This window comes from Dendrobium catenatum, unplaced genomic scaffold (genome assembly GCF_001605985.2).
Source record: "Dendrobium catenatum unplaced genomic scaffold, ASM160598v2 fragScaff_scaffold_1520, whole genome shotgun sequence".
NCBI lineage: Eukaryota > Viridiplantae > Streptophyta > Magnoliopsida > Asparagales > Orchidaceae > Dendrobium > Dendrobium catenatum.
The window spans coordinates 1,332,010-1,344,706 of NW_021319982.1; the positions used below are offsets into that span (position 1 = coordinate 1,332,010).

The window sequence follows — 12,697 nt, forward strand, 5'->3', positions numbered from 1 at the left end:
TTAAGAACTTTAAAAATTATTACAATTATTTTTTATTTGAATATTTTATACAAATTTTTTCCACCAAATTCTCATATAAGCATTCACCATGCACACATTGTTGAAATTAGAAACTACTAGTTCTTTAGTCCCACATGACTTAGGAGCTTTATGCTTGTTTGTTTATATATATTTTCTTGTATTCATAGGTAAATAGTCCATTCACCATGCACACATTGTTGAAATTAGAAATTACTAGTTCTTTAGTCACACATCACTTATGAGCTTTATGTTTGTTTGTTTATATACATTTTCTTGTATTCATAGGTAAATAGTCCATAATGGACGATTAACTAGCAGGGGTGGAGCCATGATTTTTTTCATGTTGGGGCACAAATCATTGAAGTAAAAAAAAAACCCTCAATCTTAAAATTTTCTTTCGAAATAACTTTCCATATTTAATTTCAATTAAAATAATATTAATAGGGTTTATCAAGTAAAGAATTCAAAATTTATTCTTTGACAGCTCAAGGCCATAAAATCATATGTCCAACTAAGCCAAAAAAAATATAAGTGAGAAAAAATTTTAACGCTACTCTAATAAGAAGCCGTCGTGAACAGGCTCGCTAAAAAGCTCGATTAGAGCTCGACTAAGAAGCTCGATTAGAGCTCAATTAGAGTTTTAAAAATAAATACAATTAAATCTACTAATTTAGTAATTTTTTTACTAATTTAATATTTTTAATTTTAATAGTATTCATTAGACATATCTCTAACTTTTATTTTTAGTAATATAACTAATTAATTAGAATTATTAACTTAGAAGAAAAAAAAAAAAGTGACTAAGCCTGAAAAAAAAAAAAGCCTTGTCCTCCCGCTATTTCCCGCCTATGTAAACCCTTCCCGCCTAAGTCTTCCACTCATAAGAAAAAAAAAACCTTTTTTTAATCCCACACCGTGAAAGATAAAAATATTTTGCTTTATATAATAAGACATTTTGACAAGGTAAGTAAGTGTGTTTTCTGGTCTCTGTAAGGAGGCAGCTGGTTGTGAATAACCAGCTAGTACTATGATCAAATTGTCTCGTGGTCCGCTCTTTTAGAGCTCAAATTTGTTCACGAACAGGTCTTGAAAATAAAATTTTTTTGAGAACTCAAACATGCTAAAGCTCGGCTCGGTTATACGATTTGGGACGAAAAAAGAAATATAATAATACTATTTTGATTTAATAGGTAATTAATGAGTCATAAATATACTTAATTAGAAATTATTAATAAAGTCAGTGGGGGCACGTGCCCCCATGCTGCATCCGCCCCTGATAACTAGTGTTTAATATATAATATTATAAAATTTTCAAAATTGTATTATTAAATAAAATATATCATATCTAAATTAATTTAATATTTAATAAATATTTTATATTAAATTAAATTATTTAAATATATTATAAATTGAACCGACCATTAAATACCAGATAATAGGTGTGAATCCCTTATATGTAAGTGGTCATGAGGTAAGGATGAGTAAGTTAGTGAAGTTAAAGTTATGTGCTTCAGAGGTGTCTATAAAGCTGGAGATTTGATGATATATTTTGATTTGGTTTGAGTTGGCTTGAAATTAATTTGAGCATTTGTTGGATTTTCAAGCATTAAATCAACTATATGATTTTCATAAATAAAAATTTATTTCAAAATGGATTAATAAGATTTTAATATAAAAGAAATATTATTTACAATTTGTGAAAATTATATTTGACATTTAGGTCATATTTGTTATGATCTTTGTGTTAAAAAAAAAAGTTCCATGATCATATGAAAATTTAGAGGTCTCAACAATGGCATATAGGTCATATTTGTTACAATCATTCAAAATCTTGCATGTCATGCAAATATTTGTTGAATGTTTGCCAAATATAACAGACATGAATCTCATTTTGGCATATTTACTATTTAGGATTTAGGAATATACTGACCTTCTCATTTCATTTATGATGGTGGAAAGGCAATCATTTAAGATTTTAGCCTTGCCCAATTTTTTTCTTGTCGTCATATTTGATTACTAATCCTTCTTCATTGAGTTCTAATTAATATAGAAAGACGTAATATTCCACAACTAAGCATGTTGTTATTTCTCATGAGAATATCAAAGTTGACAGAAACACTAATCTGAATATCTCATACAACAAAATAAAATGTTCTTATTTATGTGTAATCTCATGGGCAGGTGCTGTGTTCTGTCAGGCGTCCGGGCAGCATGCGCAGGCAGACGAAAAATTCCGAGCACGGGCTTATTCTGACGGCTTATTTTCCGTCGGATAGCTAACGAAAAAATTTTTTCAGTTTTTTTTTTCACGGAAAAATTTTCAACCAGAAATCCGCCGCAAAATAAAAAATTTTCTGTCGATAATGATTGATTTTTCTATAGTGTTTATTTGATTCCAACAAGTATGTTAATTTGTGAAGATTTATGCGAACAAGTCAACCTCCCGGCCATTAAGTGGTTGTAGAGGTCTTGCATTCATTTCATATCCCTGCACAGGGAGAAAACATGATAGTCAACACACTGCAAAAATGTATATATCATATTTTATGCGGGGATTTTGTGAAAACTTACGACTACAGCTGCTTCTTTTAATGATTTCAGCTGCTCTACTGATATAGTTCTGACCTGTGAAAATCATTTGTATTCTTTTTAAGTTAATCAAAACATAGATATCAAGTTTTTAAGTATTAGTTTGAAGGATAAAGTCCAATTTCTAAATGAGAAAACATCAAACCATTTACATTTCTATTGATAGTCCATGTAACTCCTTCAGTGCATGGTGGAATAGTTATAGATCCCTTCAATCTATAATATTTGTCAATCACTCTACTTATCTCCTTAGGATCTATAATTCCTATCTCCACTTTGGCATCCATTTTTCTGCTTATGGCACCAATATATTTCTCAACCTAATAACAAAAATATAAGTTTGATTATTGTAACATTGGTTGGCAATATTCAAGTATTCATAAGCATGTATTAGTAAATGATTATCACTACAGGAAAATTACTCATTACCGGAGGATTTTTCCGGCGACGTTCTGGCGGACTATATCCTGGAGGAATATGTCCGACGCCGGAATATGTCCAACTAATTTTTCTACATATTTTCCGGTGGTTTTTTCGTTGGATTTTAGTTCTTATATTCTAAATAAAAAAGTGTGACATTTAATCACGTTTGCCCTTCCAACAAACTGGTTGGGTATTTGAAATCATATCACTTCGAATCCCAGCGCATGCAGGCTGGCGGGCAGGCCAGGTAGCAGGCAGCCTAGCGAGCGGGCAACGGGCAACCGAGCTGGCGGGCAGGTTATATAATTAAATAACTTAGAATGGATTTATATTTCCACCAGTAATTGACGATTTTTCTGTAGTGTATATTTAAATATTTTCATGCATAAAGATAGAGTATATATACATATGCATAATTAAATAACTTGGAAGCAATCTTAATTAATTATTACATACCTTGGTAAAGAATGGATCTGGATTACCGATTTTATATAAGTTGCTTATCATGGCCATTTTTTGGTCAGTGGCACGCTGGTGAAGCATATGAACCTCTAAATCAAATCTGTGTTGAAGATATAATAAAAGATAAAAATACTAATTAATCAGATTATATGAAAATAAAAGAGATTAATGAATGTAGTCACTTATAACTTGCATCTTGAATACCAACGTAAGCTATTTTATTATTGAAAAATTATTCTGTGCGGACCCGGATGGCGTCCAGAGACCAACCGGAACGCATCACATCACGTTTTAGCTCGATACCAGTGCTCAGTACCGCTCGGTATCCGATGACGTTGTGCGTTCTGATTAGACTCTGAACCGTTCCGTGTTTAATTTGCACAGAATAATTTCTCTTGGTTATTAAGGTAAATACCAAAACTACTTGCGCTTATTAAGCTTGTTTTGCTGCTATGTTTTCCTTTTTTTATTAAAACTTTCAGCTTGAATGCATGGCCGGTTATGTCACCCACCGATGACCATTAATTGTGTTCTCTGAAGGCATGTGCCAATGCACTTGCTTCAATGGATATTCTGTCTTGTTGATCCAAACAGCTCCTGCTTCATCTTTCCATTCAATCTATCATGCCATAAACAATCCAATATATTTATGAAGTCATAAGTTTGATTTTCTTAAATAATATAGTGAAGTTTTCATATATGGTTACCACTATGGCATGCCCATGATTCATCATCACAGCTTTTTCAGAACGATAACTCCATTGGAGATCCTCAGGTTGGCGCGCTACTATTATATTTTTATCATCTACAGCTACTGGTGACTGCATGCGCCCAGTTTTACAGGTCTCCCAATCCTTACTGATATCTCCCCAATGCTCAGGTCCATTCGAAGCTCCTCTTTTATAGCTAAACTCCTCTTGCTCTGATGTTTGTAGCATCATCGATTAGTATATCGAATATCATAAAAAGATGTAATAAACTTTGAGAATAAAATATTACCAGAGGCCACTGTTGCACTATTGTTGATGCAGAGAAAAGCCACCATAGCCATTATGAGAAAAAGTTTCTTTGAGACCTCCATTGCCGGCGATCTCAAGCAAAGTTAAGAGAGTATGAGAAGGTTGATGTGAGCATGAATTTTATGTGATGTTTAGCTGCTTTTATAATGAGTTGGGGACGACTCATTCATTGCATGGTCATTTTTTTCTACTAAGATTAAAATGTTTTGTTAAGATCTGTCAAGAACTTTGGCCGGCTTTCTTCTTTCTGTTTGTGATTATTTTTTTTGTTTTTTGTTTCAATTTTACTAATGATATGTCATTTGCCTTTTTTTTCCCTTAAAACAAGCAAAATGAATTGATCGATTGGCCCATCCAATGTCTTATTTGTCTTTTTCTTATATATTTATCCCACGAATGCATGGCTAAGTCTAACCACCCACCACACATAATTATCCAATAGTTTTTGTATTGTTTATATATATATATATATATATATATATAATATTTCCATCAGAATTTCGTACGCCGGTTTGGTGCGCGTCGAAAAATGTCTCCGACGTATATAAGACGCCGAAAACCTTTCCGGCGTACTCTCCGACGCATTACCGGCGCAAAATGTGTTAGCAGAACGTCGTTTCTTACCAGATTATTCCGGCGTTATATACACCGAAATTTACGTCGTATATATCCGACGGATAAGACGCCGTAAGGTGCGCTATAACTAAAGCTACGACTTATTTCCGGCGCCCTTTCCGCGCCTGAAATGCTGGCGGATAAAACGTCGTAAGGTGCGCCGTAACTAAAGCTACGACTTATTTCTAGCGCGTTTTCCGCCGGTAGTTCCGGCAGAAATAAAACGCCGGCAATAATTCAGCAATTCGTTGTATCGTCGTTTCCAACGCCTTTCCGACACTAGTAATGACTTTTGATGATCAAGTCATTAAAAAGAGTACAAGTTTTAGATATATTGGATCTATTGTTCAAAATAATGGTAATGATGATTAAATTTCCTTTCTAATTTAAGTCTTACAAGGAAATAAAAATAATGAATATTAAAGTAGAAATTAATTTTTAAATATTAATTACTATATATTATTAAAAAAAAAAAACAATTAAAATTTTTTTGAATCCCAAACACCTTTACTTTAGATTGGGAGGTATTTGATCTTATATATATATAATATTGAATTAATTTCTCCAATTATTACAATATATTACTAATTAAGTCTATTATTTATATTTATATTTGAGGGACATATATATTCTATTACTATGTCCATTATTTATATTTATATTTGTGGACACCTTTTTTTTCTGAATTTGACCAATAAAAATAAAATACTTTGACAGTTAAGTACAAATTATTTATGGATTAAAAAAAATATTTGAAGTACCCTCCTTCAATTAAGAAAATCCATAAAATTTTTTAATTTAGGAATATTTTATTTGATGATTACATAATTTATGATAATGATTTTTTCTTATCACCATTGATTAAACACACTGAACCCTTCCAATCTCATTCCTTTGTTTTGGTAGTGGTGCCAGCTAATTTAATTAATAAACATTCTAAAAATTATTATCAAAAGATTGGATCAAATTTTGTGAATGTTTCCACTCTCAAAAGTTTGAAGAAATCAATTTTATTTTATCGTAAGGATTGGGTTTGAATTTGTCCGTAGATAACATCATGACGGTATTGAGACTCCTTCAAGAGCTCAAGATTGTAATGATAATAGTGACTATTATCATGTTGATATAAAATTATAAATCTAATTGAAGATTAGTTTGCCATAAAAAATTAGCTGAAAATATTCAAAATCAATGCAATCATATGTTATCAAAAGGATCAGAGAAGAACCTCATTATAGAAGGAGAGGGTATTTAGAAACGTTCGCCAGTGGTTGAGGTCGGGATGAGAAATTTGTTGTCGAGGAAGTATGAGAGAGCTACTAGAAGATAGTTGTTTGCGGAGAAATTTTAATGTGTGTAGTTTGGACGTAGTTTTTCGTCCGGGCACTTCAAACTCTTCCCTCAATACATAAAAATTAGCTAAGACTTTTTTTGGGACGGTTTTCCTGCCACTTGTTAAGGTAGCTTTTTAGTATTTTTAATTTTTATACTAAAAAGCTGCTTTAAGAAGTGACAAAAAAGCCGTCTCAAATGAAGCCTATATCTTTCTTTTTTATCTTATTAGTTTTATACTTCTCACCATCATATTTCGCTCTCTTGATTCTTAATTTATGTCCAGGATCCACTAAATTTAGAAGTCACAAATAAATATTCATTCAAATTTGTCGTAAAATCCATTTCTAAAATTTGATGGCACAAATACTGCATAGCAAAACGACACTCATATAATAAATTAAAAACCCAAAATAAACTAAACAAATGAGAAGAAACTGAACAAACCAAGTACACTCGATGCATGCTCACTGCATACTCTTAGGATTAAGCGCAGATAAGAACATTTTAAGTCTTGTTTGGCCAGTTTTCTGGCCGCTTTGTGTTCTAAATAAAGCAGGAAAGATGTTTTTATCGCTATTTAAAAAGCAGTAAGAAAACTCTCCCAAACGAAATCTGACCTACTTTTTTTGATAAATTTATTTTAACTTGAAAACCAGCAGCTACTTTGTTGATGTTGATTGATAGCGTTCTATGGTTTTCAGGAGACGAAAAGTCGAAATTGCTCAATACATTCTATGTAAGAATAATTACATATACTAATTATGCTAGACGTTATATATATATTTAATTATATAAATCATTAAGGGCTCATATATTTAAATTATTGAAATTTAATTATTTATATTTAAATCTTATTAGTCAAGAAGAAATAATTTGATCAATTGGTTATGGACTGTTTGATCAGATAACTTCTACGAGCGGTTATTATTATAACTAATCAGTAGGAAATGACTACTGGTCCTCTCTCTCTAATTATAGGAGTTAGTTTGTTCCATAGATAATTAACTCGTGAAAGAAGAAAGTGAAAGGGAAAATGGAGAGAAACCATAGTTCGGAATTCAACGAATTTAACATGAATCAAAGTATGTTTTCTTCCGATTAAAAGCTTGTGAAAATCATTTTGTTTAAGATTTTATAGATTTAAGATTTATGTAAATTCATGTTTTCGTTTTGATTTCTTTTACATAATTTGGAATGCGAATTCTTGTAAGAGTTAAAGAACTCATAATGCATGTCACGAGTTCTTGTAAGAAAGTGAGAACTTTAATCTTATATGAATAAAGTTTTTGTAAGAATTAGAGAACTTGAATCTTACATTCTCATCCTGATGACTTCTCCACTACAATAAGCCCTCTCCAATCCTGGCATGTCTTGCATCTCCTCCATCTTGAGCACATTTGAATGCATTGATGAACAAACCAAGTACACTCGATGCATGCTCATTGCATACTCTTCGGATTAAGTGCAGATAAGAACATTTTTAAGCCTTGTTTGGCCCAGTTTTCTGGCCGCTTTGTGTTCTAAATAAAGCAGGAAAGATGTTTTTATCGCTATTTAAAAAGCAGTAAGAAAACTCTCCCAAACAAAATCTGACCTACTTTTTTAATAAATTTATTTTAACTTGAAAACCATCAGCTACTTTGTTGCTGTTGATTGATAGCGTTCTATGGTTTTTAGGAGACGAAAAGTCGAAATTGCTCAATGCATTCTATGTAAGAATAATTACATATACTAATTATGATGGACGTTACATATATATTTAATTATATAAACCATTAAGTGGCTCATATATTTAAATTATTTAAATTTAATTATTTATATTTAAATCTTATTAGTGAAGAAGAAATAATTTGATCAATTGGTTATGGATTGTTTGATCAAATAACTCTTATGAGCGTTTATTATTATAACTAATATGTAGGAAATGACTACCGATCCTCTCTCTCTCTCTCATTATAGGAGTTAGTTTGTTCCATAGATAATTAACTCATGAAAGAAGAAAGTGAAAGGGAAAAGGGAGAGAAACCGTAGTTCAGAATTCAACGAATTTAACATGAATCAAGGTATTTTTTCTTCCAATTAAAAGCTTGTGAAAATCATTTTGTTTAAGATCTTGTAGATTTAGGATTTATGTAAATTCATGTTTTCGTTTTGATTTCTTTTACATAATTTGAAATGCAAATTCTTGCAAGAGTTAGAGAACTCATAATCCATGTTGCGAGTTTTTGTAATAAAGTGATAACTTTAATCGTATATGAATAAAGTTTTTGTAAGAATTAGAGAACTTGAATCTTACATTCTCATCCTGATGACTTCTCCACTACAATAAGCCCTCTCCAATTCTGGCATGTCTTGCATCTCCTCCATCTTGAGCACATTTGAATGCATTGAAACTTGTTGTGTCCCCTCACCAGCTACTACCCTTCCTCACCAACATTTAGATCTTAGCCACCGTTCGCAATCGTCTTGAGTCTACACAGCACTGTCAAAGCTTCAAAGGACACATATTTAACACAACTCATTCTTGTGTATTGATTGTGAACTTTGGCTATCAACTAAGAGATCTTAAGTTCTTATTATATTTTGTTATCAAAGCCATTTTATTAGCTAAAGTAAGATTTATAAAGCAAATTTGTTGGCTACAACATTATTTATTATATATCATTAGCTACCAAGACAATTTAGATGCTTTGATTTTTTATGAATGATGCATTTGGTGTAAGTTGGATGTAAACATATTAAAATTATTATACATGTTGTTGTTGTTGTTTCATAATGTCAGAGGGTAAGATTTTTGTTGTGTTGATTATAAAGAGGATATGAGGGAAAGTAATGATCATATGGCTCTCATATAATTAGATAATCTATTATTGGTAACAATAACATGCCTGTTACACGGTTTCCATTTAGAAAAGATGTCATGCATAACATCTTCTCATGTCGAGAATAAATGGATTTGCGAGCTATTTTATAAATATTCTATGAAATTTTATAATATGTTTAGAATGCACAATAAATTTTTATGGATTTATTTGTTATGCTTGAACCATCTTATGTATTATAATGGGGAAAAATATATACAATAGGGATGTGTTGGCTATCACTATATTATAATGCATAATAAGTCCATTTGAGCCACATGTGATGCTTCAACATTCTAAGAGACTATCTTTAACTATTTTTTTAATTGGGCTTGAAGCATTAGTTATGCTAGCGCTATAGATTATAACGACAACAGATAAACAAATTCATTATATATTTACCAAAATTTAAAATGATGAGCATTATATGCTAAATTTTAAGTATTATATTGGGAAAAATTATGGGACTATGTAGATGCATGCATCCCTATTGAAGATGAAATAGCATATATTGGGTGACATAAATCAACAACCTAAAATATTATGATCGTATATGATTTAATATGTGTTTCACATTTGCTGCATTCTAATGGAATGGTTTAGCACATGCTGCTTGGATTTCCAGCAAGCTATTTTGGATCAGAGACGTGAATTTCCTATGCCACAAAAAAAAAATTATTATAAAAAGAATGTAATTTCAATTTTTTGTTATATTATGTTTACAGTTTGACATGCATTTCAGAGGGAAAATTTTAGTTTGCTGATGTTGGGTATCATCTACAAAGGAAATTTCACAAGCCTTATTAGAAATTAAGATATCATGTTCCACATCTTTTATGAAGTGGTCATCCAATAAGAGTCTTTGCAAGATGTTCAATAAGAAACATTCATCACTTCAAAGTGTAATAAATTGAGCATTTTGTGTATGGAAAGAGAAATTGAGGATTTTAAGGGATATGCTATATTACACTTTCACGAAAATGTCATCTCATTATTGTTGCCATAATGGCACTTCATGTTTATATACATAGACATAAATTCATAATTGCTCGTGAGTTTAAGGAATGCGATGTTGATGAAATTTGTATTTACCTGGAAACACATGAATATAAAGTATGATAACATGTTGATGAAAACCTTCAAATGGATGTTGATTTAGACTTGGTTGATGGAGAAAGTGTAGAGGAGATGTTTGAACTTAAAGATAATATTGCTTTGCAATCATGAATTTCTAATACATACTACATATTAAGATTTCTTTATTTATGGTAATGTTATTATCAGATCCTCCAACAATGTCAATATGTTTCTATACTAAATTCAATGTAATTATCATTTTCCTATTAAAACTATTTGCTAATTTTCATATTCACTATCATGATTTGAGACCCAACGCGTCTATCTACTTGCAATATCAAGAAAAATAGATGTTTTATATATGCCATAATTTATCATATTAACTTTTAAAAACAATATGTAGTTGTAATTAAATTTTTATGAACTTGCATTATCTATTACTTATTTGCATTTAAGATACATAAGTATTTTTTTGTTATGTAAATTATTAATTAAAGATTCATGTCATGGTTATTCGATAAATTTTATGCTTGCTGTTGACTACCAAATGCAACTCTCTATTTTTCTCATTCAGGGCTTAGCATCTGGTAACGACATGTTGATTATGAAGAAAAAGGATTCATGCAAGGTAGTGGGATAAAAGCTTACGTTGCTATTATTGTTGTTATGAATTGTTGATTAATTTTACTAATGTAAAATTTTCTTAATTATTATTTACATTAGTGATGGCATTATCAGTAATGCTTAATTAGTTTACAATGGCATGTTTCCTAATTCAAGCAGCAAGGCCAAATCCCTTTAGCTCAATGTATTTATCAGTACACATGATGTTGAGCTTGTGTTGCACATGCTATGTTGAACATAATGCATAAACTATTGTTGCATATAATAATTCATAATTTTTAATATCCAATAAGACAAATAACAATCCATTAAAAAAAATATATTGTTAAAAAGATGATCATCATGTAAGATTGAAGAATAATATTCATCTCGTTTATCATATTCATTACTAATAAGGTGAGCATAATCACAGCAGTTTTAACACAATAGACAAAAACATTGAATCGCTTTCTTATGTTTATAATCACAACATTTATAACACAACACTGTCGAATTATTGCACTCATCTGTCTCAAGTGAGTGTTTCAATCTAATATTGAAGAAGTAAAGCTCTTTACATTCAATATAATACTTAGAATACTCATCTTTATCTCAAATTATGATAAGCTTCTAACAATATTTAATCACAACTCGAATATATTTCAATCAATATTAGAAATTTCAATTAATGTTCGAAGTCCATAATATGATATTTAGGCTTTGTTTGGGACGACTTTTTTACCGCTTTCTAGAGTAGTTTTCTAGAACAAAATAAAAAATTTTGTACTAAAAAACTGTTTTAAAAAGTAGTAATTAAGAAAGTCGTCCCAAACGAAGCCTTAATCTCCTTATGGGTTTAGGATCCAAAATGCAAATGATGATTTCAAACCTAGTTAAACAAACATATAATATCACTAATATTGATAGAAACTTTAAAGTAAAACCATTTCATGCAAATTTCAATTGCCATACATAAGCAATATTTTTAATCATTATTCAACATTTTAATTGTTATTTGAGTAAATGATATAGTTTAGATATTAAGGGGTCAGAAATGATTTTCTTTAAAAGGAATGCAATGGAAACTACATTTAGCATATTTAAGTTGATGTTATTTAGTTGAAATTAAAATAAATGCAGCCCACTATTTTTTGTGTTTGATTTTGAGTAAAATGAATTATTGTAAAGTGGTGGCAGCAGCTAATAGTGACAATGCAGGTGTGATAATAAATGGCGGATGATTTATAATGTATTAGAATCTGATAGATTTTCAAATACATCAAAATAAAATAGAAAGTAAATTCCAAATTCTTAAAATAAAAGGCATTGCATTTAAAAATTATCAAACCAAATTACTAAATTTCTCAAAATATACATTTAAAATACATTATATTATAAATTCAACGAATTATGTGCGTAAAATAAAATAGGGCATTTTATAAAAAAGAGCCTATCTTAAATTTAAATTAGCTTAAGGAACATGTTAACAAAAAAAGTTACTACTCTGATTTCTATAAATTCTTAATTTTATTTTTTATGTTAGTTTCTAATTTGAAAAGAAACTAGAACATGAAATTACAGTTTCATACGAACCGAATTTTCATGTTCCGGTTTATTAAGAAATTGAATTTCCTCTAAGACTCATTTATTAAATATATTTTTATTATTAAATTTTTATTAAAAAATAAATGA

At 30.2% G+C, this 12,697-nt stretch overlaps 1 protein-coding gene across 1 annotated transcript; it reads right to left on the bottom strand.

The window, feature by feature from the left end:
• Positions 1–2,443: 2,443 nt before the first annotated feature.
• LOC110093646 (alpha carbonic anhydrase 7-like) lies at positions 2,444–4,436 on the bottom strand. The gene is made up of 6 exons (XM_020818595.1): positions 4,203–4,436; positions 4,008–4,114; positions 3,490–3,595; positions 2,763–2,930; positions 2,593–2,646; positions 2,444–2,509 (listed from the first exon to the last, which is right to left on the bottom strand). Exons 1-6 carry the CDS (start codon positions 4,434–4,436, stop codon positions 2,444–2,446), a joined length of 735 nt encoding a protein of 244 aa, XP_020674254.1.
• Between the last annotated feature and the right edge of the window lie 8,261 nt (positions 4,437–12,697).

Excerpts from the sequence above, each read along its gene's own strand:
- LOC110093646 (XM_020818595.1), bottom strand. The coding sequence starts at position 4,436 with ATGATGCTACAAACATCAGAGCAAGAGGAGTTTAGCTATAAAAGAGGA. Across the intron at positions 3,596-4,007 it reads AACACAATTAATGGTCATCG|ATTTGATTTAGAGGTTCATA; the intron begins GTGGGTGACATA and ends TCTTCAACACAG. Across the intron at positions 2,510-2,592 it reads TAAAAGAAGCAGCTGTAGTC|GGATATGAAATGAATGCAAG; the intron begins GTAAGTTTTCAC and ends CTCCCTGTGCAG.